The sequence below is a fragment of the Scaptodrosophila lebanonensis genome, unplaced genomic scaffold (assembly GCF_003285725.1).
Source record: "Scaptodrosophila lebanonensis strain 11010-0011.00,11010-0021.00 unplaced genomic scaffold, SlebRS2 tig00000001-arrow-pilon, whole genome shotgun sequence".
Taxonomy (NCBI): domain Eukaryota; kingdom Metazoa; phylum Arthropoda; class Insecta; order Diptera; family Drosophilidae; genus Scaptodrosophila; species Scaptodrosophila lebanonensis.
Window position 1 is genome coordinate 12,100,535 of NW_022060529.1, and position 23,361 is coordinate 12,123,895.

Genomic DNA, 23,361 nt, shown 5'->3' on the forward strand with positions numbered 1-23,361 from the left:
GTACTTTTTAGCGCAAGTCCGACTCTCTTGTGCGGACACTCTCTTGACCGGATGCGGACACTTGATTTTTATAAAATATCCTATGTACTTTCCGCTATTCGTGCACATATTATTGTTGTTATTTAATTATTTCACAGCTATGCTCAGTTTTGCAAGATATGTTATAATATTAGTGAGTGTCCGGCCAAGAGAGATTTCAATGTATATTTATATTTCACGTTGACAAGTGTCGTCATTGTTTGGATGAGTTACTGGATTTCGGCGACTCTACAAACCAGAGTTTTTCGCCCCTCCCTGGCTCCAATTGGGGGTTCCTAAGTTTTATATTTGGAAACATAATAATCGCATATGTATCAAAAATCACTATAAAGTGAGCTTCAAACAAAATACCCAATTTTCAAGCAATTGGTTTGTAGCACAGTTTGCAAGGTACTTTGAAAGTGTTATACAGGAATTGGCCGCAGCGTTGAGCTTTTGAGTATGTTACACAATGCACGAACACATGACGCAAAGCTTTTGTTTGCGTGCAGTTATTAAATTAAAAAAAAAAAACACACGCTTAGAAACTCTTTACACATAATTTCCTTTATTTAAATACGTAATTAAGACAATTTAATTGATTTTCTAGAGTACGATTACGCGCAAACTTTTATGGAATATCTATACGTTCCGGTTCAAATTCTTGTATGTATGTATGTAGGTATGTATAGACTTCGACTTAGGTGTCTGCATGTCTGTATGTTTATTAATAATATTTATAAGTATGTATATTGAAGAAGGTAATTCATAGTTTACATTCATAAAAGTTCAATTACATCAATTACTACAAAACTATTGCTATATTGTATTGCGGGCGAGACTGTGTGGCCGTGTGTGTATGTGAGTGTAATTCGCTTAGTTTGCGTGTGTTTTTAGTCGTTCACTACATGCAGTACTCGCATGTAAGTATGTAGTAAGTATCTGAAAGATATGTATGTATGTACGAGCATGTCCGAGACATGGCTTACATTGTGTGGCTACTCCTAAACAAGTGAACAACTCAAATGTACTTTAAAACAAAACATCCGCCATATAAACTTAGGCCATAAACAAATCAGTGCTGGGCTCTTGAACTAGACTCTAAAGAAGTATGTAAGTGTTTATGCATAATAATAAATTACTCGAATAACAACACAGCTACTATACATATACATATGTATATGCATATATATACGAGTGTGATTGTGTGTGTGTTTGTGTGTGTGTTTGTGTGTGTATGTGTGTGGGTGTCATTACAAGCAAACTTAATTTATAAACATTAAATAACATTTGGATTCAAATTTGCAAGCTTCTTCCTCCAACCGAAGCATCGCCAATATTGCATTCCGCAGACAGTTTCGCCCCCTTCCTTCGCTCACCAACTACTACCACACGCATGAATCATCTATTTTATGAATGTGTATGTATGTGTGTGTGTTTGTGTGTGTGTGTGTGTGTGGGTGTGGGTGTGTTGTGGTCAGCCCAGGGGCTGCCACCAATTAGTGCGTAATTCGCACATAGATTACATTGTGTCCACGACAAGCTTATCACATTGGAACGCGACGCACCAGCAAGTACTCGGAGAACTGCTGTCCTTCGACACCGCCGCCGGTGCTCGCCTCGATGGTGAAGCCGGCATTGAGCAGCCTTGTCAGCACCTGGACCGAGTTTAGCTTGCAATAGCCATTCAGTGGGAAGCGTATGATTTGCCGCCAGTCGCCCTGATTCCAGGATACACCGCTACGACTTGATTGCGTCGCCTGATTGGCCTCCGGGAAGAGCTCGTCGAGCAGTGCACGCTCCGCCGACAGCATAATGCGTTCGCCCAAGTCTGGCGATATGTGGAGCGCCACAACTTCGTAATTGCATTCGGGCGCCGCACTGGTGCGCGGACTCGTCTTGATGTGGCGCGCTGGCGGTGTGGGTGGCGCCACCAAATAGTTGCCGTTTCGTACGCGATCCTTGCGCATGCTCTCCAGCTGCTTAATCATCGCTGCCGGTTGGAATTAAAATTAGAAATTCAAATTATTCCTCAATTTCCAACTTCTTAGTCTAGCTCTAACACTCAGAGAAAATAGTTACACGATCTATCATACTTATTATTATCGGAACTTAAATGGAGAGCCATATGGGCAACAATTTACAAAAGAATGAACAGTTAATAAATATTCCCATTATATACCAAATATCAATGTTTAAATAACGCTCGTCTTCTATTCTATGAAGTTAGTGGTGATTTTAACACCTAACTTCCCAAACCAATAAAATACTTATATTAACATTTCTAATATAAATATTTCTCACTATTCAATTAAATTTGTTTCCCAACATCCCAACAGGTATAATAATTTATCCTGTTCTTCTTTTTATTATTTATCCTTGCACATTTCTGCTTGGGAGATTATTCAATTAATATTTGTATTTATTCTACATTGATTTCCTATCCCTAGAGTCGTATTGCGTATTTTCTCTGAGTGCACTTGCAACTTACGTTCCACTTCGTAGTAGCGTGCCTCCTCAAGCAGCAGCTCCAGGTCGGGAAAATCTTCGGCAATTAGAAGTCTTGAGTTTCTCATAAAGTTCAGCACATGACGAAACATTCCGCCATCGCGATCGATGAAATAATGCTGCTTCAGCGAGTCCAGCACAATGGGTATCTGGCCATTGAAGAGCTTGGCCAGCTTCGACTCTGGATACTTAGTGAGTGTCTCCAGCGAGCTGGTGTAGATGGTGCCACCCACGTCGATGTGCACCGGTGCTGTGTACCGCGAAGCCGCTGCAACGCAGGGGATGCCAGTGATGGGCTTGTGGTTGCCGTGCAAATAGGAACTGGCGCTGGCAGCCGCGGCCGCAGCACTGCCGGGTCCAGCACCTGCGGCGGCCGCTGCTGCTGCCACAGCGGCCACAGCTGCTGCACCCGGCAGGCCCAGCGGTGGCACTGAGGAACTGGCGGGTGGCGTCGGTGTGGGCGATGAGGAATTTGAGATCGTTGGCGAGACAGTGGGCGAAGCGCTGTAAGTGCAACACAATACTTAGTAGCTGCCATAAAAGTACAATTTCAATATACTCTTTTTTTGAGGGAATTCAATTTGCATGCATAGGTTTTTAATCGACTTAGGCAAAGCTTTACCGAATCATGGTTCAATTTAAAGAGACACAAAGGTCCTGCTGTTGCACTTGTGGAATATTTTATGTTTTTAAAAATTCCACAAATCTAGATGGAAAATTCTCATTTATACCGACGGTATTCCAAGCAAAGTTTTCTTTTAAAGTTTAATGTTAAAGGTGCATATTTTTTATAGTTTTTAACACGCTTAAGTTGCTTATTTAGCTTAGTAAGATTATTAGTTAATTGTAGGGCAGTCATTCTGTTATTCTGAATGTTTTTTGAGACGGTTGTTGTTTTCAGAGAGTCAGAATTGGATTACTTATTTTACTCAGATCCAGAATAAACGAACAATATCTATAGATTTTAACGTTTGGTTGTTATCAATCCAAAACAAATTCCGAACTCTAATCCACTTTTAATTAGATATATTGTGTTTCCTTGTTAAAGATATGTCGAATTTATTTCTAAATAAGTGATCAACAAATAAATGGGAATAGCAAAGACCGGTAATGTCTGCAAAGATGAATTTAATGTAGTTGCAATTATTTTAATTGATAAAGATACCACTAACAATAAGAAGAATGGTCGAATACATAGGTTAATTAATTTGTCAGATTGATGAGTATTGATTTCCATTCGATGAGTATTGATGGCCATTCATCTGATTGCCTAAATTTACAACAAAAGCTGAACGGGTTGATATCGTTAAGCTCTAAAGTCTTCTAAAGTCATGGTAATGTCATGGTATTTTATTTTAGGCTGCAATTCTGCATATTTTGAGGTAATAATCAATAATCAAACTGAAATACTCGGTGTTGTCATAAAAATGAATAAATAATTTTAATTCATTTACATGCATTTGTTTATATTCCGTATATCATTTTTCCTGTCTTTATTGTTGCGATAAAAGACAATCCGGCCCAGCTTCTACAACAGTTGCAAAAGATTTGAATAACAACAAAAGGAATACCATTTGCGTGGACTGTAATACACATTGAATTATATTGTTAGGGCTTGGCAGGCTCAATGTCTTCCTACACACGTCTGATAGCGATAATCTGAATTGGTCGCGAGCCAAAAGAAATTTAATAATAATTCAATAACAATATTTAAAGATTTAAGTGAACAACTAAATGGATTTCCAAGGACGGGAATAGCTTTTGTGTAACAAATTTCCTACAACTGACGGTTATATTTGATCAGAGATTTCTATAATAGTGCAGGTAGTTAGCTGCTTACCTGATTTTAATATCGCTTCTGGCGTATATGCGACCCGTGGACGATAGGTCGCGCGGCTCCAGGGACTTTGCATCTCTTTCGCGCTCTCGATCCATATCGCATTTTTTCCTAGAACCGCAACAAATCGAAACGGAACGGTAATTAGTTGTTTGGTTAAAATGGAGCTGTCAGCTTGATGAGCAAATGCGAAAACAGACAGATCCGACCCGTCTATAGGCACTTATGTAAGCCGCGGTCGCCCAAGCATGAGAACCAATTCACGTAAAATTAACTTGGGATTGATTACATGAAGCTCAGACAACAACAAAAAAATACACACAGAAAAACAGAAACAAAAATAAAAACAAAAACAGAGCCTGAGATGGAAACTGAGTGGCCGATGCTGATGCCGACGCCGCCGCTAACATCACAAGGACAGCAAACGTGACAACAAAAATGCCAAGCGGGCAAATTTGGTGCCGTATCGCTTACAGCACCCACAGGGCACACACATACACACACACACACACACATGCACAAAAAGTTAAGCTTACATGGACACACACACATGCATACTCGCACATACAAGTAAGTATTTACAAGCAATATATTTCACATATAAGCATTGGCTGATTGTGTGGGAATATTTGGTTTTCATTGCGTTTAACTCACTTAACACACACACACACACATATACACACAAACACACATACAGACAAACAGACACACACGACCATACAAACAATGCGCCAAATGCGCCTCGAGCGTTATTTCGCTCGGTCGTGGACAAGACAAAATCGCCAAACCGTCGTCACAGCCGCCGCCAACAACAAATAAAAGCAAAAGAGCAAGCAGCCAAAGCAGTTAACGGCCAGTCAGCCAAATAGCCAGAAAGCCAGATAGCCAGACAGCCAATGGGCCACATAAGGCTCGTTTTTCAACGCTCAAGCTCCAGCTCCAGCTCCAGCTTCGGCTCCAGCTTCAACGCTCCATCGCCCCGTCGCTTCATTACTTCATTGGCCGCCGCTTGTGCGGCTTTAGTTGTTAATTTAGCCGCAAGTGCATTGCCGAGATTTTCACACGAAAATCACGTTGATTTAAGCATCGTTACTACTCGCCCGACAACGGCTACAACAGCAACAACAACAGCAACAACAACGGCAACAAACACTGATGATAAAGACGAGCCAAGTCGGCATTTACAGCAATGGGCGACAAGGCGCGTCACTATCCCCACGCACACCTATGCGTGCTTGTGATGGGCTGAGGGGTTCAGGGGGTCGCTGTTGGTATGGTCGGAGGCAGCACATGCACTAATTATGATATGGCAAGAGCTCATTAGAGGACTGCACCAAGGCATTCAAGTGCCGCTTTAAAACATTCGCATGAATTTTGCTTAGTAACAATTATATAAGAGTTTAAATGAATTGAACTCAGTTACTCTGATCTATGAAACTAAACAATGTTAATGATACCCCGGAATTGTGCTCAGTTATTGGTCTCAAGATTTACTTGAATGCCATAGAAAACTCTCAAATAAATACAAAGTGCTGAACAATGCGCTTCTAAAAAAATAACCATTAGTCCTCGTCCATTTTTTCAAAACGATGAAAACTCTGCATTTCTTTTGTATAAATGTTCCAAGTGTTTAATTTCTGCCTTTCAGATCGGAGGACAAAATGGTTGTAATCGATTCTGCCAATTGAATTTTGAATATGAATGTACTTGGCACTGTTTGGATTATCTCCAGTTCTTGCGCTGACGCCCTTCTCTTACAACTTTTATCGAAGCAGCACTGACCAAGAAAACTAAAAACCAGGGAGAGCTCTTCTTGTTCGTACTTTAATCATTCATCCTAGTCAGCCTTTGAGTGGGCTCTCCCTACTCACGCGAATGAGCACAGGCATGCAGATCTCTAATGCATACGCACATGTTCCTCATGACGTATACGCAATGTTAACTAAGAGATAATATATAAGTAAGTAAGTATATTTTATCATCGATAGAAGCAATGGAATACAATTGTAACAAACGGCATTGTGCTTCTAGGATAAAATGACATTAATCGGCTCTTCTTCAATATTATTATTGAAGCAGGTTAAGAAATAGCGATTAAATTATCAATATAAATCTACATTACATTCGATTAAAAGAAACTCTTTCAATGTTCATCAAATGTTTCAAATGGCCATCGATATTCTAAAACTAATTTATTAATGAATGCACAGTGAAACATTGATTGCCATAAACATATAGTATAGTATATAAAGGAGTAGCAACTAATCATAGTTTTATTTGCTACTTTTATTTATTTTATTATATAATACTTGTATGCCAAAGGTGTATCTTAATTTAATTCAATACTATGTATACCTTGAGGTAATAAATAATAGTAAATGGAGTAAATCAGAGCCCATACAAATAACATAGTCTTAGAGAATTAAGTGCATTTCGAAAATGGAGAAGCTCAGGCCAAGGCCAATTAATGTCTGTCTCGTACAGACATTAACATAAAATTAATTGCATGCCGTTTGTACTCTTCATAATTAAAAAGGCATATGATTATTAGGCAGCAATTAAATAGCTGTCTGAATATGAGAAATCTAAATATAAAAAACAGACAACCTGTGCGTTCTCAGCTAACCAGTTTGCCAATCCCATTGACAAATATGCGCAATTTTTTGCACATTAGGCCCCAGACTTTGGCAGACACTGACTGACACATAGCCTTGGTTGTCGATGCAGGCAGCTCCGTGCAGTCATCAGATCCACAAATGTGCGCCTCTCCCCTCCCTCGTCCTCAACAGCGGAGAGTGACGCGTATTTAGAAAACAAGTTTGCTTTTTAAAATGTTTTGAGCCCTGCGGCCAAATGGCTGGTAATTACGATTTGATTAACTTTAACTACTCGAACATTCAAATGTACGAATGCGAATGGTTGAGCGCTAAGCGAGCTGAGAACGAAAAAGAAACTCGGTCCAAAGAGACGCTGAAATGTCGCCCGCAGGCTGTTCTCATGGCTTATACTTGCAATTGGCTGCAACTGTGGTTGTGTCGCTGGTCAGAGGTGGCGGTGCGGCGAAAGGGTGGGGCGGTCATGTGACTTTTATTAATTTACAACAATTATAAAATGTAAATAATATGCGACTCAGTCCCCATCACTAGCCATCAAATGTAGATACAAATGTCTAACTGGAAGGACTGACCAATCGCCAGCAAACATTGACATTGATAGGTGCAGCATGTCTAGGAATATACAGGGTGCGCTGTCAGGATCTGTTTATGCTTTTGTAAAATAGTTCTCTTCCCATTTCTGTACGATTGCTCTGAGCCATTTCCTCTCATTTGTATCCAGCTTTCTTTTTCACGTGTATTAGCTCTGAAAACTATTTCTACTCTTTTTGTTTAATATGTAGATTAATTAAAATTAATATTAATATTAATATTAATAAAATCTCACAGTTCGTGGCTATACAGATTTGGGACGCGATTTAATAAGTACCATGTAGGTATAACAAAGCTACTTCGCTCCCCAAAGTTTCTCGAAAAAAGGGAAGCTGCTCCTTCGGTTCTTCATATAATTTTTACTGTTTGCTGGTCGTGATAGACTCTCCCTATTTTTGACGGCTAATGACTCAAATCGGTTTAAATATTTAATTATTAATATAATTAATATAATTAATTATTATTATTAAAGTTGTTTGTTATTAAGATGCTTTAGTGTTCATTTTTTTTGAAATTGGTGGATTCACTTTTGACAGCTATCTCAAAATTAATACGTAGTTTATTTTATTTGTAATCAGGTGTGTACATAATGACTGCAATTGCGAATCGAATTTTTTAATTTAATTTTTATCGATGTTTTCTTGCTATTTTTGCGTTCAGAATAGTTCATTATTATTTAACAATAACTTCTCTCCTACGCCTCCTTATTCAATGAGTTTCCGACAAAATATACTTTCTATAAAATGATGACGAAATATGCTTCGATTCGCATTAAGACTTTTTAGTGTCCTCCTCTAATCAGTATTCAAGGAACGATTGTATTAATCAAAATTTTCTTTGGAATCTCAGAATGTGCATTTTTTTCAGAGTAGTGTCTGGTTAACATCATGGGACTGCCATCATATCAGTATCATAATTTAAATTACAAACAAGTAAAAAAGCTAAAGTCGGGTGTCCCTACTTTGAAATACTCTGTACAAATAAAAAATTTGATCGATTTTACCTTTCTCGGTATTCGAACTCACGTAAAGGGTATATAATTGCATATTTACATAGCAATTACGTTTGTGTGAGTGTATGTATGCCTATGCGCATCTATTCGTGTCTGTGTAAACATGTTAGCAGTCAACCAAACAGCAATATCAACAACATGGCTATATTATGGCTATAACTTCTTGTTAAATCGGTCTAAAACTTGGCATACGGACACATAATAACCAACTGGGGGTATTTCCAAAATTTTAGTTCGAAATTCCAATAATTACGGGAGTTACGATTTGCGGGGTAGAGGGGGAGGGAGGGGAATTCCAAAATATACATTTTCTGCGTATTCACATAAGGCATCTGGGACTAAAATTTGGTGTTCCTAGGTCTTATAGTCTCCGAGATATAGGCGATTATACGAATGGAAAATCGGGAAAACCCCCATAGGGGTGAAGTGGGGGGAAAATAAAAAAATAAAACAAACTCGTATGGAATACACACATAAGGCATCTTTGTGGAAAATTTGGTGTCTCTATCTCTTATAGTCTCTGAGATCCATGTGTTCATACGGACAGACAGACGGACAGACAGACATTTCATGTACAGAGTATAATAAATACTTACAGTCTTAAATTCTGTAAGTGAGGTCTTTTATAAATATGTCAAACGGTTACTATAATTAATCGAAAAAACAAATTTTGCTGACTTTTTTTATAAAAAAAATTTTTTTATATTTTTTTAAACCAATATTCTGCTACCATTTGGCAGCTTAAGCTTGTTGAAAATTAATGGGGAATACAAAAATCTATACAATGCAACAATAAGTTACAATAAGTTTAAATTAAATATTAAAAAATATATATATTTTACGAAATTATATAAATTCTGCCTTAATATTTCTTTTTGAGTGCATGCCAATTTTCTAACATATTTTTAAAACGCTTCATTTCTGAACAATTACAAATGATGCTAAATAGTTTCCGATTATCGAAAAGCACCCTGTATATACTGCGTACACATAAATGTCCTGCCTAATTTAGTGATGTGAGTAATATGAGTTCCTTTTGCGCCTGAGCATAAAATGGCATGTAAGGCAGGTATGTTTAGCTCATAGAAGCACACACACACGCACACCCACACTTGCATGCATATTTATATTTGCATATGCTGTACAGACACACACACACACCGATACACACACACACACACACACGTCGAGAAACATGCAGAGCGTTTTGTATGTAATACAAGCACTGCAGTTTTCATCTATTCTAGTCCATTCAGGCCGGGAGCGATATCTTTTCTATGCCAGTTAAGAGCAAGAGCGGGGCAGAGTGTGGGGATTGGTGGAGTGGGGTTGATTCGAAGAGAGTTGTTCGCAGTGCCTTTGGTTACACTTCAGTTTGAAATGCATTTTGAAGAGTTGCCCTGCTGATGTTGTTATGTTTTGTCAGTCTCTGACTAAAGCCTGCCATGCAGCAATGCAATCACACCGAGATACTATACACATCGGAGTGTACGGGGAAAGGAAAGGAAAGGAAAGGGAGAGGGGTTGTGCCATAAAACATCAGCCAAGAGCAGCCCATCATCGTCTCTCTGGCTGCCTTTTAATATTATCGCCATTAATTCTTGGCATTACTCAGCTTTTCGGTTTCGAGTTTCATTTTGAATTTACAGGCACTGCAGGCCCAGAACTAACAAGAAGAGCATCGTAGCGCAGGCAGACAGCGGAGGAAACTGAGACATGGCACATCAGCAATCAGCTTGTTTGATGCATTTGCTAAACTATTCAGTTTCAATTAGTTATCTTGCCTGCATCCCAGCAGCTGTCTCCAGGTACCTACAGATATATAGTACGAGTATGTACACGACGCTATATAGGCACCGTATATGCATGTACTTGTATGTATGTGTGCGTATGAGATACATAATGCATATAAAATAATTTTCTGAGTGTATAGCAAGGCTGGCCTGAGGACACACTGCGGCCGCTGCCCTGTGGTTTCCACCTCACACATACAAACATAGGAACATAGAAACATACACATACATACACACTCGTATGTATGGGGAAAGAGTGGGCGCACAAACGCCCCAACAATTGGCCAAAATGGAGAGCTGAACTACTTGTGAGATAAACAACAGACCAGGTTGCTTAGGCCAGTCTAAAAATCCCACCAAAACCAACACAAAAGCGAAAACAAAAGCCAAGAAATGAGCTAAAGTGCGCCTACAAAAACAAACGCACAGACACGGCACCACCGCACCACCGCACCACCGCACACACACACACACACACACACACACACACACACATATCCACACACCTAGACAATTCAGAGCAAAGCTGAGCAGACGTTGACGACAACAACGACTATGACTATGACGATGACGATGAGGACGACGTCGTTGACTATGTAACCCTATAAAATGGCTGCCGGCAAGCCAACCTTCCGCACACAAAGGCCAGCCAGACAGCGAGAGTGTCCTGGTTTGGGCAACGGCAGCTGCGTGCAAGCGAGCCAACCAACCAATGAGACAGTGAGACAGTGAGGCAGTGAGACAGACCGTGAGGAGCCCAGGCAGCTAGCTAGCTAGCTAGCGAAAAAGGGCAAAAGCTGACTATGCTTAAGGCGATCGTTTGGAATTAGTGCGGAAATCATGGATGGATACGAAACGAACCCAGCCAAGAGCCTTGCAAGAGCAAGAGCAGTCCTCATGCCAGTCAGCACCACCAGCAGCTATCATAATAACAACAACAAGAACAGCGGCCTTTATCCATAGTTTTAGACCATCCGATACCCTGCCACGAATTTAAACGAAATGTCGACCAGATCGATTGCCTAAATTTTCTCATCTCTGCACTTGTCGGTCTCTGCTTAAGTGGTTCGATATTATCAGATAAGTAAAGATTATAAAATGCATTCTTTTAAAAATAGTTTTTGGCTCTCGAGTACTTGAGTTGCTATGTATTTAAAATGTTGGTTTTGGTACTATTCGTTGTCTTTGCAATTAATTTATAATTAAAGGTATAGCATACAATTCATTTCTATGAATATTGTGGAACCAGAAAAAGTTTACACACCCAATAAATATTGGGTTGGGAAAAAGGAAATTTATTCTGTATTGATTAGCTAACTTAAAGTAAAATATTGGATTCACTGATAAATGATTGGACTCATTGGAAATGGAACTCCCTTCAAAAATGTTACATAAAAAGGTGTTTGAATTATAATTCAAAATTCAGTAATTTGCACCAAGTTAGGAAAACTTTCTTTGGTTTTTGTTTTGTTTTGGATACTAGCATCTTTGAGCATAATTTATTTATTTTCTTGTCAAATAAATAATTGTCTTAATTTAGTTATCATAGTGGCATAGACGGCACAATTATGTGTTGAAACGTCAAAGTATGCTGTGCCGGGAGAGAAGAGATATTATTTTAATTTGAGCCAAAAAGTAATACAATTGTTTCTATCAACCGAAATAATTTCAAATGAGAAACAGGGTTATCTTTCGTTTAAGAAAACAAACGTCAGCCCAACATTCACACACAACTCATTAATCATTACTTAAAATTAGAAATGGACATTTTCTTGAAATTTTAAATTGCGTGGATAAAGCGATTAAGCGGAGTCATCAAAAATTCCACAACTCACAGCTTTTCTTAAACTTAGAATACAATAAAAATCCGTATTTGCTTCATCTTTGAATCAAATATTAATAATTTATGTTTAACGAAAAAAGACACATTAAAACAATATTGAATTAAATATTTGCACTATATTTTGGAAAACAGACATCTTGACAATATCCTTGTACCTTTTGTAGAGAGTATAAAAACAACAGTGGTGGCCAGCAGCTCACATAAGGATCTAGCTGGGTTTGGGTTTTTTGGTTGTTTGGGGGTGCTGGTTAGTGTGGGCGGCGGAATTGCCTTCAAGGGTTTTCTACATACAAACATATATATATGTGTGCATGTGTGTGTGTGTGTGTGCGCGCGCGCGCCTCCTCATTCATTTATCCTTGCAACGCTAGCGGCAACGAACACAAGAACAACAACAGCAACAACAACCACAGCAGAAGCAGCAACAAAAGAGCATGAGCATTGCCACAACGGCTTCAACGGAACAGAACGGAACGACAAGACGACTGTTGGCTGGCTTGGTGTGCCCTGCCCTGCCCTGTCCTGTCCTGTCCTGTCATTGCCTCAAAACACGGCGCACACACACACACTAACACACACGAACACACACGCACAGTGAAAAGAGTGGCACCGCAAAACTTTGCGATTGGTAAGTTGCTGGCTGCTTTCGTTGTTTTTGTTGCGCTCTCTTTCTGAATGTGTGTGTCCGTTTTGCCTGCCAAGCCACAGCCTGCGCCTTCGTCCATACACACACACACACACACACACACTTACACACACACACACGGGCACATGTGCAGTCAGCATCACCATCATATGTGTTCGTGTGTCTGCATTTAAAGATATCATACCTAAGTTGGTCTGAGCATTTCCCTCAGGCAGCATAAACCAACCAGCGTACAACAACAGAAACAACAACAAAAAATAAAACCACCCGCAGTAAAGCAAAACGAAAGTTTTCGAGGCAAAACCTTATCTCAATTTTAAAACGCCCAAGGCAAACGCTGGCTCATGCTGCTTTTGTCGACGTTTGCGTCGCTGCCTCACCTCCTCCAGCAACCACTCCTCGCATTGTTCTTGTTGTTGTAACTGCACCGAACTCTCGAAAGTTAATATGAAAACATTGAGTATGTTGGCATCAAAGTTGTGGCACAGCATAAAGCTCGAATACATATATACATATGGGTGTATATTTGTATAGTTGCAATTACCCAAAATTTATTTGCCACCAATCAGAGGTCAAGCTTTGATTTGAAAAGACACATAAATGCAACAGGAAATCCATTGTACAAGATGATAAGAATAAGAATAATAATGGGAATAGGAATAAGAATACGAATAAAAATATAATAAGGAATTTTTTCTCTTTATTTTAATTATTTTAATTGTTAAATTTTATGAAAACATGTAATGTGACAAATTTTAATCATGATTCGGTCATGATGGTTGCGACGTGCTTCGAACCGAGTGCCTACTTAAAGAACGAACTCATATTGTGGGATTCCTGCTAGCTCCTTGAGCTATGTTAGGCCCCAGGAACAGAAACAGGAGCCAGAATAAAAATAATTAAAAATAAAAATGAGAAGGATAATATGAACATCAAAAGAATAACGAATACGAATCAGAAAATAATATTATAAAAAATAAAATAAAAAAGAAGAACAACAGGAATAACAATGTTTATAAGAGTTTTAAATCAAACCGATTTAGAATCAGAACTATTAAAATATAAGAATACGAATAGGAATAAGAATATAAATCAGAATTGGAATTTGATCAGAATTTGAATCAGAAATAAATTCGAATACGCATAAGAATAATAGTTTTTTAGAACCTTTAATTGGCACAGTCGAGGAATAAAGGGGCACCACAGATAAGCGTATTTTGAAAAAAGTTTGAAGGAATTAATTGGTAAAATAATCGATTGATCTGTTATTTTAGTAAAATACAATCTAGTTTTGAATGCATTTCGATTTAAAGTAATTTTTGAAACGCACCAAAAGTAGCTCAAAACTTGCCCCGAAGGCGGTTCCCATAAAAATGGCTTCAACCGAACTCCAGGGAGCGAGATAAGAGAGCGCGTCAGCTTCTCAGTCTTAGCAGTCAGTGGCAGCTCCACATGCTCAGCCGGCACTGGCCAGCGTTTGTGTATGTTGCCAAGACAAACAAAAAGCACAAGCACATACAAACAAACTCGCACACACACACACACACACACACATACAGAAACACACAATCATATATGAATCAGAAAATGGCCGCGAGGCGAGTTAAGAAGAATTCAATGCCTCAAGGGTTGCGCGCAAGCTGAGTGGCTTTTGCAAACTCATACACAACGCTGCCATCGTCTGCGCCAACTGAACTCCACCGTCTCCATCTCCATCTCCAAGCTGCAAGCTGCAACTTCAACTCTATCAACATCTCGTCCTTTTTGTTTTCGTTTTTCGACTGTTCGCCAAATCAAAACGCTGATGAGCAGGCAAATGAAAAAGTTTGGGCCAGCCAGAGAAAGCAAGGCAAAGTAAAACATGGAAAAAGCCAAAAGCAAAGCCAAGCTCAGTGCAACACACATACACACACACACACACCAATAAACCATGCCACATGCCACACACTTTGCTCACAACTTCGGCATCTTTGCCAGCAGCACCAGCAGCAGAACAGCTACAAAGGGTCCGTGCCGCATATGGGAAATCAGTCGAAGGCACACCAGTGCGCTAGTCCTCGCTTGCTTCTCTCTGTGTATGTGTGTGTGTGTGTGCGCCTGCTAGGAAAATTGCCAGCAAAGTTGCAGAGCGTATATATGTATAAGTGTGTGTGTGTGCAAATTGTACAAATATATACGAGTATACTATACCCGTACATATGTATGTATGTGCTAGTGTATGTGCAGGGACACGTTGCGCGGGCGTCTAGTGGAGTTAAAGGGGGGATTGTGGCGTGGTGTGGTGTGGAAAGCATGGAGTACTAGTAGATATTAAAACGCTGCCAGGCTTTCAAAAATAAACTTTGAAAAATTTATTAGAAAATATTAAATAAAAACGACGATTGCGTTGCATATGCTGACTGCCTCTCTGGCTGAGTGCCTGCCTGCCTGCCTGCCTGCCTGCCTTGCCTGACTGGTTGGTTGGTTGGTTGCTTGGCTCAGTTGGTTCGTTGGCTGGTTTGTGCGCTGCCAACATATACAGAGCAAACATTACTCAGCTAACTCACTCACAGACACACATACACACACACACACAAACACACACATGTCGACAGATGCCATGCCGTTATACAAAAAAACAAAAAAAACAACAAGCAAGCCAGCAAGCAAAACATATAAGTAACATCTTTTTTTCTAAATCCGAAATTGAATTGTAAGTCAAATGCGCAAACAAAAAACAAAAAAAAATTCATATGCTTATGCCAATAAACTTTGCTTGGTTATAAAAATATTGCGCATACGCAGTGTTGTTCATATGAGCAAACATGTTTTTCTTTTATAGATTTTAGATTTTCCACTTTTCTTCTAAAATTGACAAGCCTTGTCTGCCCTTGGAATGCAGCTTCGAACAAATTATTGCCTGATAAAAACAAAATAGAGTTTGTCTACAATATTTAAAGACTGTTGTTCTTTTAGTTACCAAGCTTTGGAAATAGAGCAGAGCTTTGTTCGTATCGACAGGATGCGACAGGATGCGACAGGATGCTTGAAGCCAAAAAATTATTTAACAAATAATCAATAAGTAGAACATATTAGATGCATTTATCAAAACGACGATCTAAAATTTGTGTTCTGATTTTTATTTTTATTGTAGGGTAAGTATGTGAAGGTAGTATTCAACATCCAATACCTTCTACTCCAGATAAATATATTAAAAATAAATAGCAAAAACCTTATGCTAAGTATTATGACAGTAAAATTAATAGTGCAATAGTGCTCTAAGTTCCTTTCGAATAAAAAATAGTTTTAAATAGATAAATAAGAACAAAGGACATATGATAATGTAAAGCAATTCAAATTAGTTGCATCAAGAAGTGTGTTTGAGAGTCAAGGCAAGGTATCACTCATAAGATTAAATGCGATGGCCAAAACGCATCTACGTAGAGTTTGAATGAATAAACTTACTGTAGATAGGTAAGAGCACAAAAGTAACCCAAATTCTAGCTTTAAAGAAATTGGACTCAATTGGAGTGTAGTAGTTACACTAAGCATTTCACAAGTACAAACAAAGAACAATACAATGAAAAAGAAAAGAAGAAAAAATCACACAGCTTATCAATAATTTACATAATGTTACAACAAAAAAATACGGTCTGATACTAAAACAACACCAATTTCTGCCAATGAGAGAAGCAAGCTGACTCCAACTTTGGGACTACAAAATGGGATGCATATTTTCTATGACAATCGATTCCAAAAATTTATAGATTGTCAGATATTTATCACACAAAACAGATATAGTCAACTGCCTTTTACTTTTTAAATTGACTGGAAAACAATACTTCTCTGTAGTTAATTGCAGGTATTTGAAGTCGAAGAATGCAAGCAACTAAATTTTGAATTATTATCTAAGAAGTTTAAAAAAATCAATTATGAATCTTAATTGCTAAAAGCTTAATATTTATTCTCGTAAGTATAAGCAAAGGGTACTGCAATTGCTTTAAGCCGGCACGACAACAGTCGAAAAATATGTTGATGTTGCCAACAATGGAGTGTAAACATTTATGGCAGCAGCAATCAAATGCATTCAAATGGCTTGTTTAAAGGTATAACTGCGCCAATCTGAGGCAGTGCCTACCACGCCAAGCGGTGTGGCAAGCGGCTTAATCAAGTGCACATAATAATTAACAGCAATTTCCAGCTGAGCAACTCTCAAACACGATCCATTCAAATGTGAACCCAAAAAGGCAACTGACGTTCCAAAGCGAAAGCAAACGCAAGCGCAGGAAAAACATATGCAACGTGCATGTGGCAGCGAGTGTGCATTTCCATTTCCTAATTGGTGCAATTTGCGTGTGCATATTGCAGCAACAACAACAACATATTGCCACAACAGCAGCAACGAGAGTGGGAGCGGCTGCAACACAAAGCCATGACACTAACAACAGCAACAACAACTTAATCGGCTGTAAGTGAAACAAATGCTGGCGCAGGTGCAGCTCATTGCTCTTTGGCATATGTGGCAAGGCGCGTGGCAGGCAATTTGCCACCGTGGCTGCATCTCTGCCGGTGCTGTTGATGTTGGTAATGACGCCGAATTGCAGCTTAATTAACGCAGCGGCTAAAGCGCTCTTTTGTGCGCAATTGTGCGGCTGTAAGCCTATATCAGTGTACTCGTACGTATGTACTTGTATGTGTGTGTGAACATGCTCATACATGCGAGTGAGCGGCTCTACCCGTTCAGGTGAACGGAAGTTGAAATTCCTGTTGAAAGGCCTTTGACTAGTCGATTGTAATGAAAATCGCTTTGCCAGTCAACATTTGTTCAATAGCTTCATGATTACTGTCAATATATCAATATTCTTAATGCTTAATTATATTTTCCAGATGAATAAATTCTACATGCTGTGAAAGAAATATCAAATTTAATATATGTTGAATAGTTTGGACCATCGGTGGTATATTTTGCCTGTTTTGAAAATAATTTAAATTAAATATTCATAATTAATTAATTTTCCCGCTTTTTAATTTTCAGAGTGGAGTTGCACGGAATAGTATTTCGTTTTTCCAATTCAAAAGCTTTTCAATAACTGTAAACCTAGTTGAAGGTATAGGAATGCTTAACATCGAAACTAATAGGAATGTATAATAACTACAATAAATTAAAACATACTAAAAGGGGCACCTATTTGATTTCCCTGTATATGATTTAGTAATTTGAAAATAATGATTGTAAAATGTATTTTTTATAGTTCTATGGACATCCATTGACATCATCGGTAACACCAAATAAAGTTTGACCATCAGTATAAGCATGATCATAGTTGGCAGTAAAATTTACTTCTAATGGTCAACTAACACTAACTCCCTTTCCAAATGCTGATGAAATATTACATTTTATTTCTATGGAGCATTCTAGCATTCCAGTAACATGCGCTATTTAAATAACTAACTCCGGTATGTGAAGGTTTCAACTGTGGTGTAGCTAATAAACCAACAAGTAATTGTGGTTGCTTGTCATATCCAAAACCTCCCCTCAAAGGTTTACAAAAAAAAAAAACATCACAAAAGTAACGCCAAAAGCACTTTCTCCAACATCTTAAATAATCACAACAATGTTTTTTTTTAATAAAAATTATTTACAATTTTTTAAACTAGTCCACTAACTAATCCATGTTTCTACAATACAAAGTTCAACTTTTGAATAACACACAAGCTAAAAAGAATATCCCGTTTTCCTTAGTAGTTCATTCCAAATGCGCAAAATGTAAACAGAATCTAGAGCAAGAACAATTTGAACTCGTTTTAATTAATGGCTCGTTCTACTAGAAAATAAATTCGGAATTGTGGAAAAGTTCGGAACCTATTTCGAAGGAATTATTTTCTAAAACAAATCATAGTGCAATGTAAAACAAGAAAATATGAAGTAAAAGTAAAGTCTATATTGTTGAACATGTTGGAGCAAAATACTATTTACAGTACTCTTTAAAATGGTATTGTTTTTTTCAACTTTTGGTTCCTGAAGTGGATATGTAATAATTGAATACACATTTTAGCGCCTCTAGGGCAGCAGTTAGCATAGCAGTATGGGGCTACGGCCTTGGCTTAATTTTGGTTTGTTTTACAAATTATGTTGCATGCTTCCAGGCGCAAATCAAAACAAATTAAAGTGTTACGAAAAGGCCAGCAACAGGAGAAATGAGGTAAAAGCAAACGAAAAAAGAGGGAACACACGGCACAATATCAAGCAGAATATAAAAAAAAAACAAGAGACCACAAAACTCATGTTGCACGTGTAGCAACTACAATTGCGAAAAGTTCCACACACACATACTCATACATACAGAGATATAGGAGGCGAATAAACAAACACTACATGCGCTCAGACACAGCTATACAAACAAGCGCGCACACACACACACACAGACACTAACAAACGCACAGGCCCACACACATATACACCTTCTTGTAGAAGCATTTGTTTGCAAGTTCAAAACCAGTTGCTTCGACAAACGCACGCCCCACAAATTTGGCGCGACAGGCAAAGCAGCAGGCGCTGGCGAAGGTCGGTCTCGGTTGTTCGGTGCTTGGTCGCATGGTTTTCTGGTCTCCTTGGTTGCTTGCTTGGCTGGTTGGCTGGTTGGGCGGTTTGGTTGGCGTTGGCGTTGGCTTGTTGGCCCCTTGTCCATTGAGTGGTCGTTGGTAGAACGCATTGTTGCCTGTTTGCTGCTGCTGCTGCTGCTTATTTGAATAGCTGCGCCTTGCACCAACTACTTTGAACTTTGCCTCCTGACTTGGCCGTCTCTGAGCTGTGTGTGTTGGTGTGGTGTATGTGTGTGTGTGTGTGTGTGTGGTGTGGTGTGCTAACAGGCAGATTCGTCGATTCGCCGAAAATTTGTTGTAGCTGCCTTGGGGCAGTTTTGGCCCCTTTTGTAACGTTTAGTTTGGCTAGCAAGGCTCTTGGCATGCACAACCAGTCACCGACAGTCTCACTCACTCTCTCAGGCACACACACACACACACACACACACACATACACCCATTCCCACGTATTGTATTTTATAGCCTTCAAGGTAGGAAAAAATAATGCGCCTCGTTCTCAACGTCTCTTCTTGTCCGTTCGTTGTCCACCATCCGCCGTCATCCGACCTGCCATTGCACACACATAACTCAGCCGGGGGCTAAGGTTGCCCAAAAATGCCCCGGGCCGCGTCCAATCTTTTTTTTCACTGTTTTCTGTTTTGGTCTTCGTACTTTTGTTTATTTCTCTTCACTTCGGCATAGCACTTGAGGCGCATAAAATTTTTAAACAGTCTGCGCTTTTTTTTTTTTTCTTTTTTTTGCTTTTTATGATGGCGCACAATTTCTGACTTGGCATGTGGGAGAGACGAAAATCAGCTGCCGCTGGCGCTTTCGACTACAACAATAATAGCAACAAAGAAAGAGGTTTATACCATGCAACTTGGCCTGCTGGTGTATTTGACTCAAAATTCGTTTATTACAGAATCTTGCAGACTAATTTATTGGCCAGTTTTGGTTTGAAAAATTGTGTGTGGTGGTTGCATAAAGGTTGTCCCTTTGTCTGTAGATCTATATGTTGTATATACGTGAGAACACTTACCGTTTGGGGCAGGAGGACTCCACCGTCAATGGTGATCGTTGATCCAATGCAACAAATGGAGTTCTGCGAATATTTGACAATAATTGTGACAGATGAATATTTGTTGGCATAGTGGTATAAATAATAATGCCTTTTGAGCTCTTTACAATTTAATTAACACAAAATAATGATCCGATCAAACGTAATTAAAGTTATGGATAATAAAAGGAAAATAGTTCTACACGTATTTACGCATTTGGGAAATAGCCGCAAATATAACAATCTATTTAAATTGAAAATGATTTGATATTCAAAATAAAACATCAAGCAAGCTGAAGACTTGAAGGCACCGTTCAAAGAACAAAGGAAGTTCCATTTAGATTTGTTGTATTCGATCAATCTGTTTTGATAATCTTGATACATGTTTGAATATTTATTTATGTTAATTTATTTCAAAATGAAACCTTTAATCAATACGATCTTTATAAAATATGGTTTTAGGCCATTTGAAAATAAAAACACTCTCTTGGTTAAGTAAGTCCCACCCAAATGTTGAATAAATTGCCAAACACACATATAAACAAATACATATTATACATAATAAACTCACAAAAAATGCGGAATATTTAGGAAATGCACTTTAACTTTTTATATTAGAGCGCGTTAGAACAATAAATTTCTGTAATTAGCTTTGAATATCCGTTTCCGTTTTGTTTTTGGCGCTGTGCCTTTTAACTTTGGCTGCTGTTTCTGGTTTGCTTTAACAGTTTAGCGTTAAACGATTTACGTTGATCAAATACCGCAAGACTCAAATAACAAACACTATCGTTCAAATGTTTACTTCCGTTTCCGGTTGTGTTGCTGTTGCTACTCGTGTTGCCGATGTATCTCTAACTAAACTATGCGCTGCCACTTTACCTTACTTGCATTCGCGTCGAGTGTTCACCGTGAACTGAATCGTTATCGTTGTGAGTAGCGGCCTCATGCTGCAAGTTCAGCTGTTCGTACAAGTTTGAGTTCGATGGCAACTTTAATTGTTCGCGTTCGCGTTCGTGTTCGCATTCGCGTTCGTGCTCGATGCGACTTGGCTTCGTGTACGATTTTGTTGTGTTGTTGGCAGTTCGCGACTGGCGTCTTTTGCAATGGTAGCGCCAACGCGCCGATGACGACGACCTTGAGAGAGAGCGACTGAGTCTTTGTTTGAGAGCAAGTGGTTGTGTCGCTATTTAGCTGCTTGACTTTCCCACCATGTGTTGTTGTTGTTGCTGCTGCTTCTGCTGCTGCTACTGCTGTTGCAATGTGTTTATTTGTCTGCTTCTATGTATGCGTAAGAATGTGTGCCTGCGTGCGTGCGTGTGAACGTTTAATAGTCTATTTCCGGTTTAAGTGCTGTTGCTTTTGTAGTTGTATGCACGTATGTATGTGCATGTGTAGGTATGAATGTGTGCTACTACAGTTGTTTGCAACTAAAATGGCGCAATTAACTTTGTACGTTGTTTGTGGCCGAGCGGGTCAATTAATGCGACTCACTTTGCACTTGTGTTGTGGCCAATTCTGCAAATAGAATGCATACTCGTATGTTTGTGTGTTTGTATGTGTGTGTGTTTCCTATGACATGCAATATAAATCTAAATATATTTGATATTTATTAAATAATACACGCACAGCACATACAACACATATGTATGTACATACACGTAGGCTGAATTGTGGTCTTTCTGCCACATTGTCTCATCCCTGAACATTTTGCCATTTCGTAAATGTCAAAGCCAATGTTGCCTACAGCTGTTTCTATGTACATACAAATACATACATACATATGTACCTATTGCTATGTATTTTTGCGCTACGCATACGAGTACGTTTATGTGTGAGTGTGAGTGTTTGTGTTAATGACAAAGCATAGAACGCTGCAGCCGGAGGCCAAACGAAATGAAACTTTGTGCGCATAGGCAACAACGGCGGCTATAGCTACAGCTACAGCAGCTACAACAACAACACCACCAACAACAACAGCAACGACAGTAGAAACAGCTAAGAGCAAAGACTTTGACGCTGGCAAAAGAAGCGACGGCGTTAGCAACGCACCCTTAGGCCGCTCAGTCGTTGCCGACGCTAACGCTGATGCTGGGGCAATGCAACGACGCCAGGGCGGCAGCTGAAATATTTTGTTAGCTTGCGGCAATGCAAAGAAAAACTTGTGATAAATATGCCCCGGGCTATGTTTCAAAACAGCAAGGCCTGCAGTTAGACAACTGTAATTAAAATGAGTGCGAACTTTTTTTGCAGTTAGTGCAGCGCTTCCCCTTCCCCCTTACAGTAGCCCTTATAGAAGTTGTAACAAGCTGAAGTGTCGTTTGGCATTCCTTATTAAAACAGCTAATTGCATAAAGAAATGCGTAAGCTTGATTGCTAGGCCAACCATTGAAATATATCCTTCAAAATATTTTCTATTTTAATTAATTATATAAAAATAGTTTAATTTATTATATTATGTTATCTCTTCTCAAGATCAGTGCACTCTTGCTCTTACTTTTATTCAGAACTTTGTTGTGCAGGCGAGCTTTTCTAATGCTGACATTTGCCTTCACTTTAATTGTAGACGCGCTACAATAAAATTATATTTAATTTAATTCGTCACGTTTTTTTTTAAATATACTAAGTCATGTGATATACCTATTAGTATCTCCTCTAATGAAGCGCAATAAAATAAGTAAACAACTTTCATCCGAAATTGAATGTCGCTTTTGCCCTAGTGGTAACTTTTGAGAAACTTAAGTCGACGTCTGTTGGAGCAAAGGGCTGCAGATTTATGCAGAAGATCTAAGACTCCCTAACTAGCATAAGTAGCAGGGTTGATTAATACCTGATGGTACAGAAAAGCTAAGATAACTGGCAGGAATCAATCACATTCTACGC

The 23,361-nt window shown here is 38.9% G+C and overlaps 1 protein-coding gene across 2 annotated transcripts; it reads right to left on the bottom strand.

The window, feature by feature from the left end:
• Window positions 1-566: 566 nt before the first annotated feature.
• LOC115633984 (BTB/POZ domain-containing protein kctd15-like) lies at window positions 567-21,375 on the bottom strand. 2 transcript variants are annotated; one of them, XM_030531506.1, is made up of 5 exons: window positions 21,053-21,375; window positions 20,464-20,526; window positions 4,367-4,474; window positions 2,510-3,030; window positions 567-2,011 (listed from the first exon to the last, which is right to left on the bottom strand). In XM_030531506.1, exons 3-5 carry the CDS (start codon window positions 4,459-4,461, stop codon window positions 1,566-1,568), a joined length of 1,062 nt encoding a protein of 353 aa, XP_030387366.1. In that variant the 5' UTR covers window positions 4,462-4,474; window positions 20,464-20,526; window positions 21,053-21,375; the 3' UTR covers window positions 567-1,565. The 2 variants fall into 2 exon arrangements, with proteins under 2 accessions (XP_030387366.1, XP_030387365.1); XM_030531505.1 differs by having other exon boundaries at window positions 21,361-21,371.
• Between the last annotated feature and the right edge of the window lie 1,986 nt (window positions 21,376-23,361).

Bases quoted from the DNA above. Each gene is read 5' to 3' on its own strand.
- LOC115633984 (XM_030531505.1), bottom strand. The intron at 4,475-20,463 runs GTAAGTGTTCTC...TTGCGGTTCTAG, and splicing joins GAGTCCTCCTGCCCCAAACG to GAAAAAATGCGATATGGATC. The intron at 2,012-2,509 runs GTAAGTTGCAAG...TCCAACCGGCAG, and splicing joins ACGCTACTACGAAGTGGAAC to CGATGATTAAGCAGCTGGAG.